Source organism: Contarinia nasturtii, unplaced genomic scaffold, assembly GCF_009176525.2.
Source record: "Contarinia nasturtii isolate CC-2019 unplaced genomic scaffold, AAFC_CNas_1.1 Cnas_scaffold_414, whole genome shotgun sequence".
NCBI lineage: Eukaryota > Metazoa > Arthropoda > Insecta > Diptera > Cecidomyiidae > Contarinia > Contarinia nasturtii.
Genome location: NW_022197768.1, coordinates 1,356,603 through 1,383,191, shown reverse-complemented (window position 1 = coordinate 1,383,191; position 26,589 = coordinate 1,356,603). Strand labels below are relative to the sequence as shown.

Below are 26,589 nucleotides of genomic sequence, written 5' to 3'. Positions count from 1 at the left end.
TTTCGAATTTTTTTTTTGTATTTTAGATTTATTATTAATAATATATGTTATAAAAATTATTAATTAGATGGCACAAGAGTTCAAATCTTTTGAATTTTTTCTCCGACAACTACAGGATTGTTTCGACGGATCTCCTGGGCACCATGTTCTCGATAGTCGTACGTACATTGGTGTTCATCGCTGTATCTATGTACGGCGCAATAAAGACCACCGCATCGGCATTGAAAACCTAAGAGTAATAGAAAATTGATTGTAAATTGGTTGTCAGCCATAAATCACATGATGACGATACATTTTTGAAAAGAATACAAAATATGTGCCAAATACGACGTTATAACTTACCTGTTAATCCAACCTTCTTACGGCAGATGCCACAACGGTTTTTCTTTTTCTTTGAATCCTTGTCACCATCTTTGTCCTCTTGTTCATCGCTAATGGAAGTTCCGGCTATTTCACTAATTGCGCTTGCGCTAGCTTCAGGTAGTTTCTATTAATTATTTAAATAAAAATAAAATTCCGAATGTTATTAGCAAAAAAGTCGAAAAATATCGAAGAGTAAAAGATAATGAAAAAACCAATGGTGTACACTTACTTCTTTGTTGGTTTCAATGTGTGGTTGTTGCAAAGTCTGCACTGTTGGCTGTGCTGTGTGAGTGACCGATGCAGGGGAACTGAAATTTTGTTGTGTTTGCTGTTGCGGACTTGAAACAACAGGTGTACTACTAACGGGGGGTTGTTGTTTCTTTCTAAGTGAGTCCTTTAATAAATAAAAAAATATTCCAACATTATTATTATTTTTATTCATAAATTATATGAAACTCAAAGTAATGTTTGTTGAAAAAATCATTTAATTCAAGAATGAAATGGGCTATCGATCTCAATTTAATAGCAAATAGAAAATATTCGACTATACCCGTTATCGAATCTTTTTTACATAGACAACAATGAGAATTTACAAACGGCACAACTGAATGAATGATGGAGAACACTTACTTTATAGCATACAGAACATAAACCGTCTTGGGCAGGATTACCATAGAAACCGCATCCAGAACGGCACATTGGTTGCATTGGATTTGATTCGCGCTCCATTTTGTCTAGGTTTTGGATTTTTCGCTTTACGTTTGATAAATTTACTTAATCAGTTCAATGGATCGTTACACACAATGGTCGAGCTCAAAACAGACTTTGACTCGAATATATATATGTATATATATCTATGCTGCGCTTAATGAAATTGACGAGGTTTTGGTTTGCTTGTTGAATTCAAATGGAATTTATAGTCTTTTCTTCTTCAATTTATGCACTTGCACTCATATACATTTATCGTCGCGCGTATGACAATTAGGTATCTAGTTTAATCACAGTTTTTAAATTTCGTTTTGTTATTTTGGTTTTTACGCCGATTCTCATTCACTTCGCAAAGCCAGATTTCATTTATTTACTCAAATTGTCTTTAGAAATGAGTTGAAAACTAATTCGAATTTGTTTTTTTTTTCTTGTTTCCTTTCTTGTTTATCTCCTTTCAATTTTTAAATATGCACTTTTAAAAGTCATTGGATTTCGATCACTTTTAATTGTTCATTTATTTATTTCAGCTGGAAACGTCTCATGCCAGCGGCAAACACAAAGAAATTTGTTTTTTTTTTTTTTAATTCCGCGAGTCAGCAAAGAAGGTCGTGTCAAATTCACCTCGCGTATGACTGGACTGTCCCGAAGTTTCTATTTTTAGCCTGTAAATAAACAAGTAAACATAAATTTAGACAAATAAATTTTTCACAAAAATACAATCTATAGATTTGAATCATTTAACTGGATATTTATTTAAAAATATAATTGTAGCAAGCAACGCATTTAAAATTAAACGATTGCTTTGATTTTGATTTTTGTTGCACATCTATTTTTGTGTCATAAATGTGGTTTTTGCTATCGTAAACAAATCTATTTTGAAGATGTTGACATTCGTCATTATCAGTCTTAGCTGATTTATTGGATTTCATGTCGCCACCATTGCAATCGCAATCATTTGTCTGAATTGGAATTCTTATTTCAATATATAGTTTGAGACAATTTCAATCAATTAAATAAATAATATTTAATAATAGAATGTATATGTATGTATGCATGGAGACCGGAGAGGGATAGATATAAAAAGAATAAATATACAAAATCAGGTCACACAAACAAAAGAAGTATATTTTCAACGCAAGCACTTTTCTCGAAATAAGTGTTGAACCATATGCGCTTCGCTGTTATTCATATGTATGTCAATATCTCATTTTTAACCACAACGACGAAAAACAGCACCGAGTAGCATTTTGTGTGTGAGTTCAAACTACGGCCATGTGCGTTTCTCTGTGTGCGGTGAATAAAAAAAAATGTAACTGAGAATGGTGTTGCCGTATGTGAATCTAGATTGGTTTTTCGTGTCGACATTCAACACAAATTTAGAGTGCACTGTCAGTTTAATTGAAGAATGCAAGATCATTGATCATCAAAACTAAACACCCAAAGGCGGTGATTTAGAATAAAAAAAGACGAATACCAAATATTCAATATTTTGAATTCCTTTCCTCGTATTTGGATTCCACGTGAAAACCAAAACGATTTGCGACGTTGGAGAAAAACACATCCAATTCATCATTAGTATTGCTTGTGCACAAAATCGAATTGTGTACGCGCATAACCTGAAGATGAAAAAAAAAACAGCTGATTTGTAGTAGGCTAAACTTGATCCACATTTTTATAACATGCATGCAAATTTGTACCAAACCTGTGATTGAAAACGATTTTTGGTTAAAAAAATATATATGGGCATGAATAAGTCAAACGCTTTTGCTATTTATTTTAATCGGTTTGTGGAATTAACATATGTGACGTGTGGGCACGTGTTGAATTAAGACACAATTTGCATAATGTCATGTGTATTCAAATTTTCCATTGAAATTGGCGCAATGCTACCACTTTATTATCAATTGTTATCACCAATGAAATGGGTAAATTTGAACATATCTTTTCAGTGACGGCAAATGCGACTTATATTCACAAATTCCAATGAAATCCATTAAAATATTTTTTTTTTCTTTGAATGGAATTTGCAAGGATTATTGTTTTTTTGTTATTCAGACTTCCGAAAATTCCAAAAGCAAAACAAAAATTCTCGTACGTAAGTAGAGTAATTCAAGTAGAGAACATTGCGTGAGAGAAATAAAATCGACCAGAGCGAATTATCGATTGAATTTGAGTTGTTTTTTTTTTCGTTTGGAATTTTCGGATGACTCACGCAAAGAGGCTAATGACTATGTATATACGGTACATGAACAAAAATTGTATTACTCAGACGACGCCCAGCCGTTCGGCAGATGCCTTTTGGTTAATCGTCTTGAGATGGTTGAATATTTTTCACAAACATAAGCTCAATGTTGAACTCAAAGGGTTGATGACTTCATCAATCGCCATCCGCACAAATAATGAAAAGGTTTTTTTTTGTTAATTTATTCCCAAAGGAGTCTGGAGTGTTATTTGAATGTGATTGTCGATAGGGACACAATATGCTCTTTACCAATATAAATATCGTTGACGATGTAATCGTAAAGAAATAAGTGAACGTTTTTTCCCCGAAATATGATGTACAATATAAATTGGACGATGGCGCTGAGTCAACACAGCAAGTGACCGCAGGTAACGTGTCATTTTATTTGATGAATGTCTTGGAGGCATGCTGAACAAGTAAATAATGTAGAAGCATCAACCGCTGTCATGTATTACGGAATGTTCACAAAATGTGAGTTGTTCGATGTCAAAAAGTTCTTTTTGAAAATATTCATTTAATAATATGATACACGTCGAAGAAACCCGAGATCAACTTTTGGATTTTTTTGTCAGTATACTGTTTTGATCTACGTATCATCATCAAAAAAACCGCAGATTTGAAAGGATCTGACGTCACTAATTTCAAATGACTTAAAACACGACACACAATCACACGAAAGAATCTTTAAAACTATCAAACGGTCTTGGTAGTTGTGCTCTCAGAATATCTTTTATGTATTGAATGAGAATTTAATGTGCCCATTAACTCGACCATAAGTCGTTGTACACATTAGCTGCGCAACTGAAACTGCTGAAATTCAGTCGAAGATCATTCAAATGAAATCAAGTTTATTTCAAATAAAATTAGAATCTTCACTAAATTTTTGGAGTGTATTTGCGAACCGAATGAGATGCTTTCACTCAAGTTTTGTTTTTTCCATTCATGAGTCAGTTGTTTTTGTCGATAAGAAATGATTGAATCATCGTTTTCAAGCGAAAATTATTACCGCGTTGCGAAAACAAAAAAAAAACGAAACCGAATGAGGTAAAATTGGAGAAACAGAATGTCGGGGAAATCTACTTGTTATATACTAATCTGAATACAATCCAGCTTTCGTGATACATGCAACAAATGAATGCGGTGTGAAAAGAGTCTTGGTGTCGATGGAAAAAATGTGCATCGTAGGAGACTTTATGTATGCAAAGAGACCAAAAGTAATGACCCATATTTATTTTTTACGTTAGGAAAATTAACGAAAGTTCTGCTTTTCTCACATGTTTTCTCTTGATTGGTTGAAATATGGTCAATATTATAATATTTTACGAAATTTTTTGTGAATTTAAACCCAACCATCGAGCGAACCATTGTGAAAACAACCGAAATCGAGTGATTTTTTTATTAAATTTTATTCAATAAAAGAGATAGAAACACATTGTGTGTTGCAATTATATCCGCTGAAGAGCGACTGTCTTTGCGTCATCTACTGATTAAGTGGTACAATAAGTGAAAATGTATCATTTATTTGCTTGAGTTGCTGAAAATATTCAACATCAGTTACTTTGGCTCTCGAATTTCATCTGTCATTCGTCAACTAGATGAAGTAATTTTCACAATGTTTTTTTGTCTTTTCTTAAATAAAAAAAGAAGTAAAGTGAAAAAGACAGCGTGTAAAAAGGTGATAGTATCATAAATTTCACAACAATTGTATCAGAGAAATTGCGTCCCAGATACAAAATTAATGTTTTTTTTGGCATAATGTGTCTTAGGTATTGAGTGGTGAAAAATTCAAATAAAAATTCGCAAAGTAAAAAAATCGGAATAAATGTACTTGTGTTTGTTTAAGCTACAGCACACTTAAATATGAATCGATGTTGCCGATTTGTGGCTCTATTTAAATGTACTTGAACTGGTGTGTGTCAAGAGCATAGTAAACGTATTCTCAAAGACTTACATTTTCATCCTCAGAAGATTTATCAAGAGGAAACATATTGCACCAAGGTTTCTGTTACATTCAAACTCATCAGCACAGGGTAATTTTCATTAAATCACTTTATGAAAATTACATAGTGAATGGGAAGTGTGATAACACATATTTCAATTTCTTTTTTCGCATATGTACATTCTATTTTTCGTCAAAGTACTCACTCGATCCAAGTTTAAATTCGTTTGGAAAATGTTGAAAAAATTTCTTTTTTTAATTATAATAATCATATATGTATATCGAACATAAATGTAAACGCATCATTGAACTATGCACTATTTCATGTTGGTATAAAATCTGTCAGAAGCAGAAAGATACCTTAATCAGAATTTTCATTTGAGAAATCAATGGTTTTTTTTTTGTCTGAACATCGTAAGCGTTTTCATGTCTTCACAATGTTAAATTGAATAACCACAATTTTTGTTGTTGGTGTGCTCGGTTTCGGCAAGAGGAAAAAGTAAAACATTTACTGTTATTGTTTATTGTGTTATTTCTATGGTGTGTCTCGGTCGGTTTCACAGCGACCAACCAAGACTTGGTTTAACTTTTTGAAATATTATACATTTTGGTAGGCTTTAATGATATGCTGAAACATGCGGCGCATATATAATATATGTGCACGTATATACACGTCCAATAGCGACACAGTACAATTTTTTTTTATGTAATCGCAGCCATTAATAGTGTACACTGTACATATACATATGTGTATAGGTATTTATTTTGCTACACCAGTGCACGGCAACGGTCGCACACAATTCGTTCGTGTTTAATTTTATGCTTTTGATCACTTCACTGTTAGCATAACACAAGCGGAACAAAAGCGCTAGAAGTGTAAAGGAACGAGTTAATGAATTATGCTGCACTCGAAAACCAAAACTGAATCTCAAACTTCATAGGCAAACAATTGTTTGATGGTGTGCATAATATTTGTGATATAAAAGGTATTGTGAATGAATGACTTTTGTTTGCAATCCGCGTGACAATTGTTGCTTGCTGTTGAATTGTTTTTTTTTCATCTTGTGTTATTATAGATATATTTTCTCAAACGCCTTTTATTACGGCTAGATACATGTGCAGAAAATCGATTTGTATCGCTCAAAGTCAACTTATGGCTTGCATTCTTGTTTCAATAGTGCGACAGTATTAAGGTTAATGTGTCACTGAAACAAACATTCATTCATACCAATCTAATAACCAGTTATTATGCAGATTCATTTTTTTTTTTTTTCATCGATATTTGCATTCGAAAAACTCTTCCAATTATTACCTTAAATTTGGAGCGCACAACGAATTTTGAAAGTAAAACACAAAATCAGAACTATTTATGCAATACATCGAAGCATAAAAATTACATCGAATTAATTCATTATTGCATTTGTTATTTAAAACTGAAATTCGTAAAACCGAACCGACAAACAGTATGAAATAAAAAGGATTACTGTGCTTTATTTTGTCCAAAAATGTGGAGTATGGATGTAGAGTAAGTAATAGTCTACAGTAGTGATGAAGACCAAGAGGAGCATATATAGCGAGTAGATTCAGATCACATGCGTTGGCATACCTTCACATACACATTTACAGTGTGGATGGCACAGCAACGTGTTTTATTTAAAGCACACGCACCATTTACTAATCCAAGTGCGTGCATATACAATGTGGACTAAGTACGCATGATACAATCGTGCCAGACACATTTTATCGATTTTCGTTGTTATTTGGATTTGATCCATGAAATAGTCTGGTCGTTGCATACTATACTCTAGATATATTCACATCATACTTTGTAGTCTCCAAAATGTCAGGTCTTAGTTTCTATCGTTTTTCTTTGGTTTGTATTTTTTCGAACACATATTAACGCTACACGTTATGTTTCACAAATAACATCAAACGACAGTAAAACGTGGATCAAACAAAGAGATGCAAAATCCGGGCTTCCAAGAATGAGATGAAAAAATGTCAATGGAAAACTAGCATCCGACAATGAACAATGACATGAATGGGAAAAAAACAGATGTTCAGCTGGTGAAACGTTTTCTTTGTTTAATGTTTAGCACTCGTTGAAAATGAATAAAAAAAAAATAGAATCCGATCTTTTGCACATCGCACCGCCCACAAACCAACAAATGTACGTGCTATCCGCTAAATTCAAAGTATCATGTCTGCCACTGAATAAATGGCATTAATTTTCGTTGCATACCCAACTGAAGCCAGATTTGTATTTACTTTGCTCGACAATACTGAATTGACGACATCACAATGATACACAATTCGAAGATGCAGCGATAAGGATGCCGTTTTATAAAGTTAATAAAATTAAATTATCGTCAGTTCATTTACCAGAAATAAGTTTACTGACATTAGCTTCACATACATACACACACATAGTCAAAACCATGCACCGTCAAATATATATACACATATAGTTTCTATTTAATGTCGTCAATTGTCGATTGAATTATATTACACGAAAAAAAAAACCTATATATTTTATAGCTACGCTGAATAGATGGCTATATAGCAAAAATCACTGCTACGCTCTCTATACAACGATTCTTTCGATGTTCAGTTCACGATATGGATGCATGGACATGCTTTTAAATTTGGATTTCAGACAAAGACAATCTATGTAATTTTACTTATTTGAACGGTGGTGTTACATTCAAGTTTGTGTGTGCGGGCACGAACAAGATTGGATGTATATATATATTATGACGACCTCATATAATCAAGGTCGATAACCTTGAATAAAACAGTGCACCTGATCAAATGAACTGTAATCGGGCTTTTACGCAGTTCAGAAATGTCTGCACAATTTTCACAAATTTACGAATATTTTGAGATTGTTTTTTTTTGTTATGGATACGGTAAATATTGATAGCGATTTAGACGTTGAATAAGCATTTAATCACTTTTCAACAGACTGATAAACATATAGATGCCTTTTTTTCCATATAAACTATAGTTGTTCATGAATTTTGTTCGGCAAACATTCACAAACTTACTGCGTATAAAATGAAATGGAATGCGATTGTAAGACAGGTTTTTGTGCTTTTATCCGTTAGCTAAAACCGTGGTAGCAATGGCAACAAAAATGATGTTTCATAAAATTATTTTGTCTGTTTATGTGTTGACATTAAGTTAACAATCTAATTATATGCCATACAGATACATTTGTTCCCTTGTTTTTGTACGATTTAACAAATGACGATGTTGTATAGTCAAATTCATTAGCGCTTCAATAGATGCGAGCTATTCCTTCCTGGATTCAACATTTCAATCAAAGTTTTTTCTAGCATTTCGTTGGAACACTTTGAATTCAATAAACAGAGCCACGGTCTTGTGATATTATCTTGTGAGTATGTTGATGACAGATAAAATAAATATGTTCGATGCCAACACTGAATTTAAAAATGGTTAAGCACGGGAAATTATGCGGTTTTTTGTTTTAGTAACTCGTTTGGCTTCCTAATTCCGATTCCGAAATGTATTGAACATGTCTGTGTGAATAGCACAAAAAAAGAGTATTTTGTTTCAAATCAATGTCCTTCATTGTGAATGCGGCTCCAAGTAAAATATACGTCAAGGCTGTTCACGCGAATGAAACAAAAGCTGAACAAAATCTAGCAGGAAATAGAGCTGATATTTTTTTGTGTTTGCCGATGAATTCTGTATTTCTCTATGATTTTAATATCATTTTATTTCAAGGATCACATAAAACCGATTTCAGGCAGGTGCAGTGACACAAATCGTGGCTGCTTCCATATCATAAATTTTCAAAATTCCATTAACGACATGAATTCAACTTAAAGGAAGAATAACAAACACATTTAGATGACTTCAAATTTTAAATGAAGAATAAGGTTCGAATCGTTTCTAATTGAAATGACTTTGTACCGATTCAAGGTTTCCCATGTGAATCTCGTTGTGGTCACTTGTCTTTATTGCGGTTTTATGTACCATTTCGAATGGTTGAAATGAGATTTTTTGACATTCACAAGAATCTCTTTAAACTAAATGATCGATCGTCTGTCTACTCCACATATTAACCATAAATGTGTATTTGTATGTGGCCAAAATGACAATTTAATGAAATTAAGTGGACACGGGTACAATTTTATCATATCACACTGAACACATTTGCGGACTTGTCAATATTGCAAACAGTGTTAATACAAATACATGAGTGCATTGTGTATGTGTGTGTCTGTGTGTTCGTTTTCATTATCAGGGATTATTCTTCTAAAAAGAAAGAATGTTGAACAGGCAAATGAGATTAGGAGAAAAAGTTTTTTTTTCGTTTATTACATAATCATTTTCTTCTGGTTAAAAACATTTTCCTCCTCTCTTCCTCCTTCCACGAATTCAGTGAAACAATCCCTGTTCATTGTACTGAACACTGATATAATGAAAGAAGAACACCATACGAACATTAATCGAAGGAAATGAGTGAAAAAAGAAAAACATAGCGATCGCACTCAAAAATGAAATGAAATGAATAAAAATAAAGCTCAAATAATGAATGACCGTAAAAAAAAATATATGTACGTTTAAGAGCTGGCCATTCGTTTGATAAAAATTGTTGAGCATAGTCGATTAGGGAAAGTACACGAACGTACACGTTTAAGAAACGCAAAAAATAAATAACCGATCGAACGACCGATTGGCTATAAAAAATAGCAATAATTAAAAGCGTATTCGAAATGAAAAACAGCCACAATCCTTCAATGTGTATGCTCGCAAACCCGTATGTAAATTACACACACGGAACTCGAAACATATTCGTGTGCAGAGACTGTTTCGATATCGTGTCGAAATGTTTTTTGTTGTTGTTGTTTTTTGTATATTCAATTTCTATATTCCGTCATTTTGAACGAAGTACATAATAAACACCAGCAACCGACAACCGACAAAAAATCATATGTTTTTTAAGAATGCGATTGAAGACAGAGAGCAAAAAAAAGCAACCATGTAAAGGTCACAATGGCTCAAATATATAATGTAACCAAGGCCACTATGGTATAAACAATCATTTTCATACGAATTCTATGTGCTTGTGATTGTGCTTAGCACATTGATGCTTTTTTCAGCAGTTGAATATATAAATCAATGAAATATGAAGACGTTGAGCTTGTGTGTGCTAAACTTGACGAGTTTTGTCGTATTCTCTCCCTTTTCACAAACGATGACGAATAAATGAAAATATGCACGTCTATAGCTGTGAGTCGACGAGCGATAACGTACTGACAATTTGACATATACGATGCAATTTTTATAAATAATCAATCGCTTTTATTATGACTGGCTAAGAGAAGAAATTTATTTTTTGTTTTCTTTAATTGTGCGCAAAAGAAGTAAATAATGCGTCGATATGTGTTTTCTTCGCACAATTTTGATTGCTCACTGATTCATAATCATATTACAGCCGAATGAACTGTGGCATTTCGGTTAATGTTTTAAGCGCATTCTCTTTATCGTGCGAATGCGTTTGGTTCATACTTGTGTAGACCATGACTGTAGACATAGGGTATTTGAACTCGGTTTATCATATGTTAAACAACAAAGTAAGCAACAGAAAGTTCAAGAGTCTAAAAACTTTGAACTGTCACACAATTTATTATATCACTACGTATGGTTGGAAGTTTTTATTTTCTCTAGTCATCGTTATGAAAATTGATATGGAAAAAACTTTTCGTGTCGAAAAAAAAAAAATGGTTGCGTACATAAACGAAAGAAGTAGAATGAAGTGACGTCTTAGTCAATTTTTTTTTCGTGAATTTTTAATCTTCAACGAATGATATGGCGATGGTGTGAACAAAATACGTTTCACATCCCCAAATGTCAGACTATACCGTCAAATGACTCGGTTTCTTGCATCATATTGCTGTGTACATTTCTTCTTTTTTTTTCAATTATAGTCGAGCAATCGACTAATTTATATATATAATGTGTATGTGTGTGTGTTTGTGCTCATTTAGCCGAATTAGCAAACATCATGATAGGACCTAGATATTTTGATTGTTGTTGTCGTTATTCGTATGATTAATCTTGTTTTCTCTTCATCATTCTTACAATTAATATTTGCATGTTTTCTTTCTCACAGTTTTGTTGTTATTTGCTGCGTTGGGATTTGCAATAAGTTTCAAAACAATTCACTTCTCAGAAGAAAATGAAACACAGCCGAGAAAATTAGCACATTTAATCAGATTTAAAGACACTGTAATAAACAATAACAACAATAAAAATTCACATTGTTTACAGTGTGTTCGATGTCCATGATGTATGTGGCAGACGGTAAATTCGTATGGCTCCAACGAACCAAATAAAATATATCCAATGGTTTAGGTGCGGATACTCCGACTAAAAATCGTATATGATGTCTCGAAACTCATGCAAGAATAGGTGTTAAATTGAGTAAAAACGAAATGCGAGAGAAAATATAATCGAAAAATATAAAAAAAGAGCATCGCAATCCGCATGAAGAGTTACGAGTAAAAATAAATTCGCCTGTGCTGCAGCTGTGAATATTAGATTCACAGACCCGTCTAGATAGACGCAAAAAAAGAAGAATAAAGTATATGATAAATAAATTTCATTTCGATGAAATATATGGCAAAGGCGTTTTCTTTCTGCCTTTGTTTTTTACAATGAAAAGATTGTACGATGTTTGTGTTTTTTTTCTTCTTTTTCTTCTCTGCTTTATTTCAATCTGTATATAAAATAAATACCAGAAACAAAAACAGATCGGCGTGGCACACGGCATGAGTACGCATCAAGCAGCAGCGCTACTTAATCATGTATGTATAAAGTGAACGAAGCTTCACATGAGCGTAAAGTAATGATACGTTTGCTTCCTGCTCTTCTTTTCGACTATGATCAGCATAAGCACGCACACGCACACGCACGAAATCATCAATATAGTTGTGGTAGTTTGGCATTCTATATGCTTTTCTTTTTGTTTTTATTTCAACTTTGCATTGAATTACTGTGGTGACGTATAAACAATTGTTATCGCTTCTTCGAAATTCACGAGTCATGGACTGAGACTAAGCTGACCATTTTTTCTAGAACATACTTGGAATTGGACACAAAGGTTCAGCATTTGATTTGTTTTGTTTTTTTTTTTTTCGTATCGGTGTTTCTTTCAATTCGCTGAAATTGTCTTTTGATTCACTGACAATTTATATATATTTTTTTCGTTCAATTTCGCTGTCTCATCTTGTTTGTTTGCTGGTTGTGTTTGTATGCGAGCACGTCTGTGTCACTAACACACTAATGACTCTCTTTTTTTCGGATGAAATGTGACAATGTATGCTTCATATGAGAATTTCATTTCATCAGTAACGCACACACTTTAACACATGTATATGCACATCAATACATACATCCGATACACAAACACAGTCACAAATCGGCGTCATTTGTGTTAGTGAGATTTTACAGCTGGATGAAATTGAATACTTACGTTTCACTTATGTCGTTGTGATATTATTCATTAAAAAAATCCACGTATAGAGAAAGAGCCAAAAAGGAAACAACAACACGAAATGAATTGTATATGGAATCTATTATACGAAAAATAACAACTTTTTTTTTCGCTTGTTTTCTTTGCTATTTCTCTCTACCTCTCTGGTTTTATATTTAAATTTATTCGGCCGCCACGTTAACTTGCAGCGACAGGCACAAAACTGAATTTTCTCGAAATTCGTTTCATTATTTTAACGCAACGTTTGTCGATGTCATTATCCTATTCACAGCAAATGAACAGCAAAAAAAATACACACACACATTGATAAAATACCGTGTTTTGTTTTGTTTTTCTTCTCCAAATCGAAGAGAGAGAGAGAGTGAGAGAGAGAGAGAGAAAAAAACGATGGTATTCTTCGTTTTAAATGTTTATTATGAAATTTCACTGGCAAATGCATAAAAATATCGGACGACAATTAAAACTGTACTATTTTCATTCTCTCATTCTCTTCAATGTTATCTATCATTCTGCTCCGTCATCGGGTTTCTTTATGCTCATTAGTCAAATCATTTGTATCACAAGACTTCGTTTATGTATTTACTGTGTCACATGCACGAATGAGTACAAACTAATCATTTGAAAATCGTTTGGATTTTCGTTGCTTATCACAAAATATCACACAATAATATCTATAAAACCAAATAGTTAATTACTACGAGTAATTTATGTTCTTTACCTTAAATCGCACTGACAAATATCACCAAAAATTCGTTTGATAATTTGTGTTGTGTTTAATTCAATTGCCTTTTGTCGATAGATTTTCGTTTCTATTTATTAACTTCTTTTTTTTTAAATGAATAAAAAGAAAACAATTAATGTTTATATTGTTCGAATTAGCTTTGGAGCTCTTTGCTCTACGAGTACTGAATCGCGACTGAAACGTATTACACACCAAATGAAATTCCAATTTCTCGAATTCCTACAGCGTATTATACTTCACACTCAGTGGATTTCTTTGTTCGCATGTTCTCTCTCATACACAAACGTGCTACTAACACATTATACACACACACACACATACACGCACGCACACAACAGCGATTGAGTCACATAAAGAAAATCAACAAAAAGCAGCATGAGAGAAAGGAAACTGACTGAACTGTGTTATACACACACCGATACGACGTCAAATTATAAATACATATACAATCTAATCACACACCAACACATATAAACCACAACAACTGTATAGTGTATACATTTATAAAATGTACGTCACTTTTATGGTCATATATTCTCTCTATGCTGCGATCAACTTTCCTTCGTTTGTTCCGAGTTTTATGTTTTTCTTTTTGTTTCTGATCTTTTTTTCGTTGTTAAATGTGATTTTGACTCATATATAACTTAAGTGACGTGCAATACGTGAATACGTGAATGAGGTCGGCCAGAGCATTGGTTAAATTGAGATAGTAAAAGAATAAGATAAATGAAACGATGTGCTTACGCTGTTGACATGTTGTATTGTGTCAATGTGTGTCTGTGTGTGTGTTCATACGACATAGGCCATGCCATACATATTGTACGAAAACACAGGTGCACGGTTCATGCATTGTATGCGTCTGTGATCGCATGCTGTCATTAGTGTACGGTACGTGAATGTGTATGTATCCGTATTCATTAGGCTCTTTTCTTTGGCTCGCACTTACAATTTTTGTTGTTGTTCGGCTACATTTTATCGATGTTCGGCTTTATTTCCTTGGATTGAGTTCGAATGGAACTCACCATCTGTATATTCATTCGTTTTTATAAATCTTCGATCGTAGATTTCGATATAAAAAAAAAAACATTTGATATCTTCTTGGCTAAGAGCTCTCAGTCATAAGATTTGTATAAATAACGAACATCAATTCGCGTGAATAACCAGTCATCATTGCTTGATGATTAACCAATACACAGACACGGACTCACAAACAAAGCAAGTGAGAAAGAAAGAAAACGCCAACAGATACGGTTGCGGTGCTTTGCTTTTAGCTCACAAATTATTGTGATTTCGTCATGTTCATGCCTCGCATGGGTCATGCAATGTATACAAATAGCACATATATATATATGAAAAAACGCAAGCTAATATATTCAAATGCAGAAACGATTTTTCTCCATTGTTTGCATTGCATCGAGTGTACGGCGTAGTATGTATGGATAATTTAATGTTTTGCGTTTTTTGTTTCATTGCGACTCAACGGCAATGGCTAAATATATTAATGCTAATGCTCTTATATTTTGTCGATGTGTGCATAAAAAGCACATAAAATATATAGCAATAATCGACAGAGAGAAGACATACATGCTCATTTATATATATATTTGTTTGTGTGTGCAAGACACAAACCAAGCGAGAGAGAAGGTTTTGTCAACAAGCTGTCACACGATAACGACAATATTGAATCGAACAAGATCAGAATGAAAAAAGAGCGAACGAAAGAGAGAATTGGATGACGAAAAACATGATGAAAATGCGTTTATATTTTTGAAATTGGACGATGAGTGTACTGGGGGAAAACCGCAATGTTGTATGTGGATTCAAAAACAGATATAAAGAGCCCACACTTATTTCCGCACGCTTACACATGGAACCAACCGATACACAACACAAATGAAATTTGAGAAATTATAGAAAAAAATACGATAGTTTCTATTGAAGAAAAAAAATGGAAAGTAAATAAGCACAAAAGGCGATAAATAAATGGCGATCATATTATTCCGTTAAAATAATGCTTACATAAAGTGTAATTGTATTTTTACACTTTACACACTTCTAAAAATGTTTTGATGTGCTCGGGGCGATTTGAACGATTTATTATTTGTTGCTGTTTTTGTTTTTCATCTTTTTTGTAGCAATTGTCTATTTTTGAAAATTTCAAATTCCATGTCTGAAACTTCATTGTGAGAAATATTTCTTTTGTGTCGTGCATTAAACGTGCACACCACAGCTTGAGCTTTGTCCAACCATAAATTTTATCAGTTCAATTTCCGCTTTGTTAATTTTTTATTTCTCTTCTTCTTTCAACCGAGATATATAGGATGCATATTGGTTTTGTAAAGCGACCATTTTGTTTAGTTCTTGTTTAATTTGAATATCCAATGATCTTGTATATGAGTGATATATGAAACGCACTTGCTTTCATCGCAGCGCTTCAAGCATCGGAGCAAACGTCGTCGTCGACTCGTATAGCTCAAACGTTTTGACGATGGAACTAATGACGTGCTAGGCGACGCACATGTTTGAGTTTGCAAATGACATATGACTTATTATAGCGAACAACTCAACGGTTGCCTTCAACTTGTTTTGTTTTGTTTTGTTGATTCCTTTGGCAACGATTTTATTCCAAATGAAAATTTAGCTGATCGATTGCATTTGCTCATAGTATTGTCAAGTCACAGAAGCAATTCAATTTTTTTTTGTTCGATAAATTTGCATGAAATGGAAGGTTTCCGGCATATGTTACGCACTTATAGACGGGAAAATTATCATAATATGAACGTTTTGCGAAGAAAATTCTATTTAAACAACCAAATCAATTACTTATCAAATATGAAAAAAAATAAGTAAATATGTAATGTAATTCAATGGCATTTAATAATATGTAGCTATTAAAATGCGTACTTATATTCAGAATTATTCGCATTATAAATCCGCAAAAAGTAGTGCACATGGACTACGCATATGCGATTCAAAAGTCTCCAAATAATTTGTTTTGATCGAATTTAATTTTGTATACATTTTTCATTATGTTCTAACTCTAATAGCTCATTATGATGTTTGAAGCAATGATTAGCACGGAAATGTTGTTAGCTTTTAATTACTTTTAAGTTGAAATGATTATTAATTTCAATTTCATTTATTATTTCAGTCCCAATGAGGTTTGCATGCCATTTAATTATTGTCAAATAATTACCGAATGCATAGTAGACTTGTCTAAATCCAGTTCTCTCTCGGATCTTTTTTCCAATGCCATAGTTTGACATTTTTGTGGATTTTCATTCGAAGGCTCAAATTATGGATGCATGCACATTGCAGAGATTTGCACATTTTATTCGAATTGTAGACATAGACTACATAGAATCGCTTGATAAGTTCACATGTTTCAGAGAGTGTAATTCTAATATTGATTTAACATCACCACGAACATATCATTCTGTTTGCTCATTTGTTATCATATTTGAAACGCAATAATGCGCACTTCAAAATCACAGAGTGCGCACAATTCGCTTTTGTTTTCATGAAATACGCAGTAATTCAAGTGGCTAGGCAGCATACCAGACCATATGCGTTGAATGTTCATATATATTTCATTGTCAATTGTTATGATAGTTCGATATCAAAAATATTTGTTGATTGTTCTCTACGTCAAATGGATCGTACAGCGCAACAAAATGCTACATAAAGTAATAAATTTAAAGTGCGCACGTGCATTTTGAACAAAGAAATATATTTAAAAAAACGTAAAACGTGTGCTGTTTGGCGTTTTATTTTTCTACGAAGAAAAAAAAAGGAATTTAATAGTACATTACTAGTCTTGTTAAGTGCAAGCTGTAGGTACATCCCAAGACTGGTTTTTGTTAACTTTCAATAAATCTGATGGCAGAACTGTTCTTTGTTAATATATTCAGCTTAAACGCCCATCCCTATTTGATGTTTCTTTTTGTTTAATATATGATATTTTTTCAGCTTTGCCGTATTAAAATGTTGAGAAAAGCTAAAATGGTAAAAATATCTTAAAAGAATAGTTATGCACAAGAATGACCTCGGGTTTCTCAATTTTTTTTTTATTTAATTCGCTGAAAAATCAACGCGTTTACATGGTGTGAGTTCATTTGTTTGATTTTTTTATTATGCTACATATTCGTTTTTGCGCGTGTTTTTTTTGTGTTTTCACAATCATTCGATTGTTGAAAGTATCTGTTGGTGCATCTCTCAAGTTTACAGTTGAATCACAACGTAGCCTATGTAGTTTTAAAATATTTTACAAAAATTAGCCGAGAGATGTTTATTATTGAACTGTAGAACGACAGTTTTCATTGTTTTGTACATTGAAATTTATTTCAGAGAATATTGAGACATTGAAACTTTGTTCAAATAAACAAGAGAAACAACAATAACGGGGAAGCATCGAACTACATGAGTGACTGAATAACGCGTAATTTTGCAAACATCTTTGTTTTTCTGTTCTGGTTGTGCTGTTTTTTGTTCTTTTTTTTTAAGAAGAGAAGAAAAATGCATTAAAACAAAGGGAATTTTATTTCATTCGGACTTTGACTGGATGCTACGATCGCGGTCGCTGTCACTTCTGTTGTTAAACGCTCTGAGTGTGAATTTATCGTTGTGTTTGTGCATTGCAATGGGCTTGCGTCGAGTAAATTCAACATACAATGACTAGACAACGGAATTTAAATTTTTATATGTGAATTTTAGAATACGATCTGCTTCGAAAATTACCAGCGCGATGTGCAAATCGAAACCCTATAAAAATATAATATTTTTTTAATTCGCGTTTTGTACAGTATCGCTCTCCATTCGACTGGCTGAAGCAATGCGCTCTGCCTATGTCTTGAGTATATTTTTAATACCATGTGCTCAATTTCTCTCCTCGGCTACAATTCATTTTGTATGGTTTAATGGTTCGTGAGTGTGTGTTTTTTTTTCCTTTCATTTATTTCTTTATATTCAAGAACCAATGTTGAATATAAAATCCCATTCTGTAATAATATTACCAGCAGCGTTGGCAATTTGGGTACACTCTTCCATTTCAGTAGTTTTGCATGCAGTTGTTTGGCAATTTGAATGTTCGTCTATTTGGGAAACATCAAGAACAGTTGCACATGAAAATAACTTGGGGCAAATCGGGAAAAGTGATTAATTTTTTGTTGTTGTTGTTGCATTGAATTGTTTTAAAATGAATTCAAAAGCTCAATGAAAACGATTTGACGAGATTGCAATTGCATTGTATTGCTGCTGATGCAGCAACAAAACATGTCACATGTGAAATAAATCCTTTTCATGGTTCAATCACACTTAACAAATGCGTTGATATCTACTTCAAGCAGAATAATGAATTTGCATGCCTTTTATTTGGTTCCGTGTATGGATCGTAATTCATAGCAATAAATCAACAAGGGGTCGCTGTGCTTTGCCACTATTATTGTTCATTGTTTGCGTTCATTTATTGTGTATTAAGGAATTTAGATGGAACGCACTTTATATTTTATTCCGTATCAAATAATTTTCTTCCAGAGAAAACGTTCAAACTCAATGTTACAATTCACCGTGTATTTCCATGGTGCAAATTCAGGCAAACATAACTGCACTTTTGAAAATAACAACGGCGAAAAACGATATTAACTACAGCTTGAAGAAGACCCTGTTTTATTTTATGTTTGGATCAAATATCGCAATTAAAATGTGAAAGAAAGAAGAAGAAAAAAGCGGTGCATTTATATGCAAAATGGTAACTAAGAATAGAATATTATTATAATATGCATTTACTATTTACATCACGCACACGTGTATTGCTATTTACTGAATTAAACATTCACAATCCAAAAGATAAACAAAACGACGGCGTGATCATCTTTGAATATGATTTTCCCTACTTCTTCTTCTTTTTCAAATTGTTGAATTATTTGTCGACCAATGCAAATTGAATTACAGTAAAAAAAAATTCGGTGCGTATTTGAAAGCAAAACCGCAGCTTCACAATTTTAAAAATGAGTTTACATGTGACCACAACAGTTCGATGGTATTTTCGAATATGGCCACCAAACTCTTGATAGAACACTACGTATTAGCAAGCTTGCACCTCTTTGTTTATATCTAGTTTCGATCATATATGTATATAAGCCCGATGCTTGCATGTGTGTATGATACAGGCCACACACGATTGTGAATGTAGCGTGGCGCACGCTCATCCATGCCAATATGTTCCCATGTGTGAATTGGTAAATCATGTAAATGTATGTGTGTATATATGTGTGTGTAAAATAAAACTGCAGACCCTCTCTACAAGGTCAGTGGCCTTCAGGGAGTAAATGAGAAAAAGAACATTATTTATATACATAAGCGCAAGTATACACGACTCGTATTCAAGTCAAACAAAGAACAAAACAAAGCCAAATGCAAACATACTTTCCAAATCATATCAAATGTTATTCTTTCTTTTTTTGTTGCACTTTATATTCAAATCCAGTAGTATAAGCACACATCAAACAAATGTATAAAATTCCGTTATGGATTCCGTGCGTTTTTTTTTTAAATTGGTCCGTGTTCCAATTTACAGAAAATAAAAACAACTTAACGGCAGAACATTTTAAAAACAAATCACATTGCAACGAAAAGATGTTACTTGTGATGACAATGCAAGCGCGTGCTCATAATCGAAAATATACTTTGCATTTATTTATCATTTTAATTAAATAATAAATTATGCACATTTGTTAAAAAACTGTTATATGTTAATAGTTTTTCAGTTTGTCAAAAACATATTTGAAAATGTGCGAAAGTGAACTGTGAACGATGAAGGCACATTCATAATCTACAGCACGTTATCACATTTATAACCCATATAACTCATTTGCGGAGTAATTTTATCGATGACGGGACTGTGCGGAGTTCAGCGGAGATAGCATGCAAATGCTGTGTGTACGAGTGCAACAGCGTTCTTTGCTGTTCATAGATTTATTTTGTCCAATCGTACATCTTAGTAGCCGTACACACAGCTAAGTTACTAATAATCTGCGTAAGAATGATACACATAGAAGTGCTGTTACCCTCGTACACACAGAGTTTGTATGTCATCTCCGCCAAACTCCACACAGTCCCGCCACCGTCAAAATTACTCCGCAAATGAATTATATGGGAAGCGATAACATTTGTCCATTCACACATTTACGTCTACGTTCAATATCACTTAATTTATAGGTATCAGACCCGTGGCACGGTCATCAAGCAGCCATGCGTTATCATATGACAATGACTGTAGTCCGAAAAAAAAACACGCACAATGTACGATAAAAGAAAACACGAAATCAGAGGGCGAAAAAAATTATTGCAATAATTAAATAAGGCAAAGTCGCAATAGCACGCGGCTCGTGTACGACAGCTATCAAGTAATACGCCATAGAATTTTGCTACGTAGATGATATAGCCACGACGCATATGAGTCAGGAAAACATGATTGAACCATTCAACCAGTTTGAATTGAACAGCTTTATGATTGCGAAATCATAGTCGGAATTTATTCAAATTGAAGTATTTCAAGTTCGCGAAATGTCTATTGATTTTTATTTTTAAATGTAGACTTTTTTTTATTATTATTCTCGTTTGATGTAAGAACTATACACTTTCGATAAATATGTTCCATTGTGTGGCTTTAACCTCATTTGTTCACACCCGTGTGCATCGGTGGAAATATCATCAGTTTGATCGAATCCACCACAAATATTGGGCTTCGCAATGAAACATTAAGTCCCAATATTGACTTTAACTAAAAGTGTTCAGTGCGAATAAAAAAAAATTGTTGAACATCGTGACCCAAATTCATGCACAAAAGTGAATATCGATTTATTTGCGTTTCAGTGGCGTTACTTGATGGGCTAATTTTTTTTTCATCTGTTGGATGTATTGAAACATTATTTGTTTACGCTTGTTTTTTCACGTTTTCATGCAATCAGGAAAAGCAGTTGCTGTGAGTGGAACGAAGATTGGAGTGGAATATTTTTTTGAGGCATTATAGGTCGTCGTGTCACTATAAGTGGGAGCATGGACTGAAATATCAACAGGATGGCTATGAATTTGCATTACAAGAACAAATAGTTTGTTTGTTTTTTTTACCATCGATGCCGTTAGTGAATTCATTTGAATGGCTTTGGCGTGACCTTGAATTCAAATTCGTTCATCAAGTCTACTCACTGACTTTTCTCGTTACGTTGTACATTTGATGCTCACAAAGGAATTTAATGTATTTGTTCTTGAGAAATTCAATGTTCTACAATGGTTTTCATTGCTTGCAGTCTTACCGTGCCAATGCACAGTATCATCATATTACATTCAATTATACGACTTATTCACGTGAATCGGCCCAATAAATTGATTTGTATTTTATTGCATTCGTCATTGTTTCGCCTACATCATTTTCATTCATTCCATCTTACGTTTTAGTATGTTGCTAACACGATCTTCGCCCGACTAATTCAAAGTTCACATTTTGAGATATAGGTTTGGTTCGGTTCGGTTCTATTTGAATTAAAACAAGAATTCATTGCATCATTTTAAATACAAATATAATGTAACCTATAAATGTCAATTTTGATTTAATTCACAGATCGTTATATCATAATTAGAGTTCAAATGAACAATGTTGTCATTTGTACAAAGGTGATTTCAATAATAGCGAAAAACAACAACTAAATAGCATTATTCGAAAATCGAAAGAAATTATTGCAAAAGAATATTGGAAACAACAAATGTTGGTGTAGTTTGTCAATTGATGAATTAAGACAATCAAAGTAATCTGCTTGTATTTCCTACATAAAAGCATTAGAGTGGTGCGTGCGAATGTGTTGATTGAATGTAACAAAATATGTGGGCCATGACATGATATACTGGTACTATTTTATCTCGTCTAAGTCCCTCATACGATTGGGATGTGTGTGTGTGTGAGCGTGCATGCGTGCGTGCGTGTGTGACAAGTCAATGCATAGCCTAAAGTAGCAGTAGGCACGCAAAGCACGTATATACGTACGTACGCCTCTATACGTAATGTGTGCAGAGTGTATACAAAACAGCCATTGTCAGGCACACATGATTAAATATATTGTTTTTGTTTTGATTTCAGTTATTTAGGAAACCATCGTTGCCGTTTCTAACACTCGCATACAATCGCGGATAATTTTCTAAATGGCAATAAGAAGAGAGAGAGAGAGAATAAAAACACATACACACAACACAAACGATGCCAGACCATTAAAATATTTCTTTTTGAATTTCGTCAGTTGGTGGTTTGCTGGCGAAACAATATTGAATTAATTTTGTTCACATTGAACATTACGTCAATATTACCCACAGATGTGCTAAAGTGAAACCAAAACAATGGCAACAATGGGAATTGTCATCGAAACGTGAAGAAGTAACGTGTGATTCGAAATTCAATTGCAAAACTCAATCTCATTGTGAAGTAATAACGCGTATTCTAGACGTTGGGAATTATATATTTAAATGATCCACACTTTACATATTTGGAATGGGTCTTCTATTTAATTGTTTGCTTGCGAACGGTTTTTGATTTCAATTACAGTAACATTCAAATTTAATTCAAACTGAGACGAGCATCACAAATCGTAAAGCTTGCAAGTTTTCGTTTAGCAAAAATTCGTGTTGGCGAATGCAATACAGACGAGAAAAAAAAAATACGGCAGTTTTCAATGGTAGACAACTGATTATAAGGATAACTATGTACTCAATTATTGCATTCACATCTATCCACATGTCTATTCTGTAGCCCCGAGTGTTTGGCAACAGTCAGCTGAAACGCAAACACTTGCGCGTGTCTTATTTGCCAACAATAAATGGGAGTATGATGTCAAATGTAAGCAAATATCGATTCGAATGATTCAAAATATGTCATAATGTATCTGTTTTTCTTCTTCTTGATGCTTTACCAAAATTAATTGACGTTCTGTTTTTCAATTTTGATTTTTATTTTTGGTTGCAGCGATATAGAAGAAGAGAAGAAATACGTTTATCTTTGCACATATAAAAAATAAACACGCACACACAAACACAGTTTTCACAAAAATGTCCACGCACTTGAAATTGCAATTGAATGTATAGGTCTGTGGCTGTTGCCAAAAATAATAGCCCAACTTTGAATTGAGAATACAAGGACACAAAAGAATGTCACCGAACATTCGAATAACTACCGTTATAACATGGATGATTGTAGCCAGCTATTTCATCTAATTAAGGGACCAAACGTTGAGAACTTTTTTATTTTATTGCAAAATGTTGACAGAAAATCGCAAATGAATCAAACTGCTTTGTTATCGATATTCTTTTGAATTTATAAACTTTTTTTTTAAGCATACTAATAATGAATCTGTTCAGTCAATGCAACTTCTTAAAATATGATTCTTGATGATTCTCGATTTCGTTATAAACAAACGGCGCATACTTATAGTATTTCGTCATTATTTTTTGTATCATTTTCCGTTGAAATGCAGGAACTAATGAAATGCTCATGGTTATTTGCACAATGTTTAACCAAGTCAGTCAAATGTTCGTTTCTTAAATGACGGAAATTCAAAACGAAATAAATCTCACAATTAATTACTCGCTGACATAGTTGTTTTTTTTTTCTTCAAGTAGATGTGTTTTTTTCTTCTGTCGAATTTTGTTTTTTTTTTTTTTTATCGAATTCGAATGATAGAAAAATGCATTTTCCACAAAAATTGTCATAATAAATTTGGTGAAATCCATCGATCGACTCTCATTCTTTTGTAATTCATTTATTTTATTTCTCGAACCATTGTGTTAAGTTTAATTACACGACGTCGAAAAGCACAATGTAAAAATGGCTGCCATTGCGAACAAAACAAACTGGTTACAGTGCACATACACTTCATAGATACGATGATTTTTTTTCGTCTCGATTTCATCATTCAATTTTCGTCGTAATGCGTTGAATTTTACTTGAATTTAGACGATAAAAAATTTTATTTAATTTACTTACTCAATTCGATTTGAATATCCGTTTAATTGTATGTCCAATAAAGAAATTATATGTATTTGAAATTGAAAATGACACGATCAACCTTTTCACCACTCACAACGCACAGAAACCTTTTCTCTGTCGATTTATTTTCCTTTGGCTGTGCCGTAGTAGTCTTGTTATTAACAGTGGATGACATGAAATATTTTGTGTTATGTTCACAGCGAAAATAAGATCATGTGACCGAAACTCGACGATGTGATTGGTTGACGGGTGTCGATTTTACCGATTGGAAAGTCATTATTACAAGGCTGTGGCAATGTATGAGTAGATTTGCATTGGTATTGGTGTACCTTCAAGTCAAAATTAACAAACTTCTATTTTGTGGTAATTCATGACATAACGAACCATATAACCACTTTGATGTGCATTTGATACATTTTTTTCACATAAAATATTCGACCGATGAATGGTATACGAACAAAAATAGTGGTAATTACAATTCTCACATTTTTCCGGGGAGAAAAGATAAAAAATGGTGAGAGGAAATTGTAGTTTTTTGTCCTCTAAACCGTATACGTAAAACAAGTACATTCTTATTCGAAATTATTTCCAAATTTCGTAGATCGAAAATGACAATTACGTAAAAATGAATCAGTGACACTGACATCTACGTATAATAGTCTGTCAAAAAATTATTATACGCATACGTCTCTGCTTGAATACTGTTTCTGAGAATACATTTTTTAGAGTAATATTCACAATATTTATTTTACGGATACATTAAAAAAAAAATGGGAAAACAAGATAAGAAAAAATTGAAGCCAATCGGTTCGTAACTGATTTATTGACATCTAAAAATAATTGAAATTATATTTGATTTAACAAATTTTCATTTTGCTATATTGCTTCCATTTAGATAAGTCGAATGCCGTCGAAAATTTTCCGGTGGAAAAATATTTTTCCGAATTGTTGAACGAGGATAAAAGTTTATCGGCTGGCATTGCTGCGATAAAAACCTTGTTAGCGGTTCTAAAGAAAACCAAATGTAAGTGTTTTTTGCTTCAATCATTGGTACTTTCGAATTTCATCATAATGACATCCATTTACAGTTGACACCGTACAAGAGTTACACTCAACAATTCAAACGACCGTCAAAACAATGCGAACTTCAGATCATCCAATTACGGCTATTGTTTCAGCCAGTGAATTATTTTCACGGTTCATCACACTTGCAGCATTTGACGATAAAACAGCTGATGAATGCAAAGCGTTGATGTTGCATCGTGGCGAAATATTTTTAAAGAAATTGCTCGAAGCACGGAACATCATAGCCAAGCAATGTGCTCAATTCGTTACGGATGGTTGTGTAAGTTGTTTTATAAATAGTACATTTCCATCAAATTATTTATTGTGTGATTATTCTGTATTATTACAGCGAGTTCTAACACATGCCCGATCTCGTGCCGTTCTCGAAACATTAATTTTAGCAGCAAAATCGAATAAACGCTTCCATGTATATGTGACACGCAGTTCGCCGGACAACACAGGCGAACAAATGTGTAACGAATTGAAGACGGCTGGTATTGAATGTACTTTGATTTTAGATGCAGCTATTGGATATATTATGGAATCGATAGACATTGTTTTAGTTGGGGCTGAAGGTGTTGTTGAAAGCGGTGGAATCATCAACAGAGTTGGAACTTATACAATGGCATTGTGTGCACGTGAAATGAAAAAACCGTTTTATGTGCTTGCCGAAAGTTTGAAATTTTCGCGACTTTATCCATTGAATCAACGTGATCTACCCAATGATTATAAATTCTCAAAACAAAGTTTAACAGAGAATCTGACACAAGCACATCCATTAGTCGATTACACGTCTCCAGCTTATATAACACTCTTGTTCACAGACATTGGCATACTAACCCCATCGGCTGTCAGTGACGAATTGATTAAGCTATATCTTTGAATATTTTTCGATGTTCAAACGAATAAATCTCTTTAACTGTTATTGCGACTAAAAAAAAACCAGAAAATAAATAAACTCTTTTGATAATAATAC

The 26,589-nt window shown here is 33.3% G+C and overlaps 2 protein-coding genes across 4 annotated transcripts; one reads left to right on the top strand and one right to left on the bottom strand.

Annotated features, from left to right (window-relative positions):
* LOC116338893 (AN1-type zinc finger protein 6) lies at positions 1-24,695 on the bottom strand. 2 transcript variants are annotated; one of them, XM_031764433.1, is made up of 5 exons: positions 24,546-24,695; positions 994-1,733; positions 593-757; positions 343-487; positions 1-229 (listed from the first exon to the last, which is right to left on the bottom strand). In XM_031764433.1, the coding sequence occupies exons 2-5, from the start codon at positions 1,090-1,092 to the stop codon at positions 81-83; spliced, it is 558 nt and encodes a 185-aa protein (XP_031620293.1). In that variant the 5' UTR covers positions 1,093-1,733; positions 24,546-24,695; the 3' UTR covers positions 1-80. The 2 variants fall into 2 exon arrangements, with proteins under 2 accessions (XP_031620293.1, XP_031620291.1); XM_031764431.1 differs by lacking the exon at positions 24,546-24,695 and adding an exon at positions 13,499-13,701.
* On the top strand, positions 22,972-26,588 carry LOC116338892 (translation initiation factor eIF-2B subunit alpha). 2 transcript variants are annotated; one of them, XM_031764429.1, is made up of 5 exons: positions 22,972-23,241; positions 23,316-23,402; positions 25,444-25,572; positions 25,637-25,893; positions 25,963-26,588. In XM_031764429.1, the coding sequence occupies exons 1-5, from the start codon at positions 23,199-23,201 to the stop codon at positions 26,494-26,496; spliced, it is 1,050 nt and encodes a 349-aa protein (XP_031620289.1). In that variant the 5' UTR covers positions 22,972-23,198; the 3' UTR covers positions 26,497-26,588. The 2 variants fall into 2 exon arrangements, with proteins under 2 accessions (XP_031620289.1, XP_031620290.1); XM_031764430.1 differs by lacking the exons at positions 22,972-23,241; positions 23,316-23,402 and adding an exon at positions 25,216-25,355.
* Position 26,589: the final 1 nt, after the last annotated feature.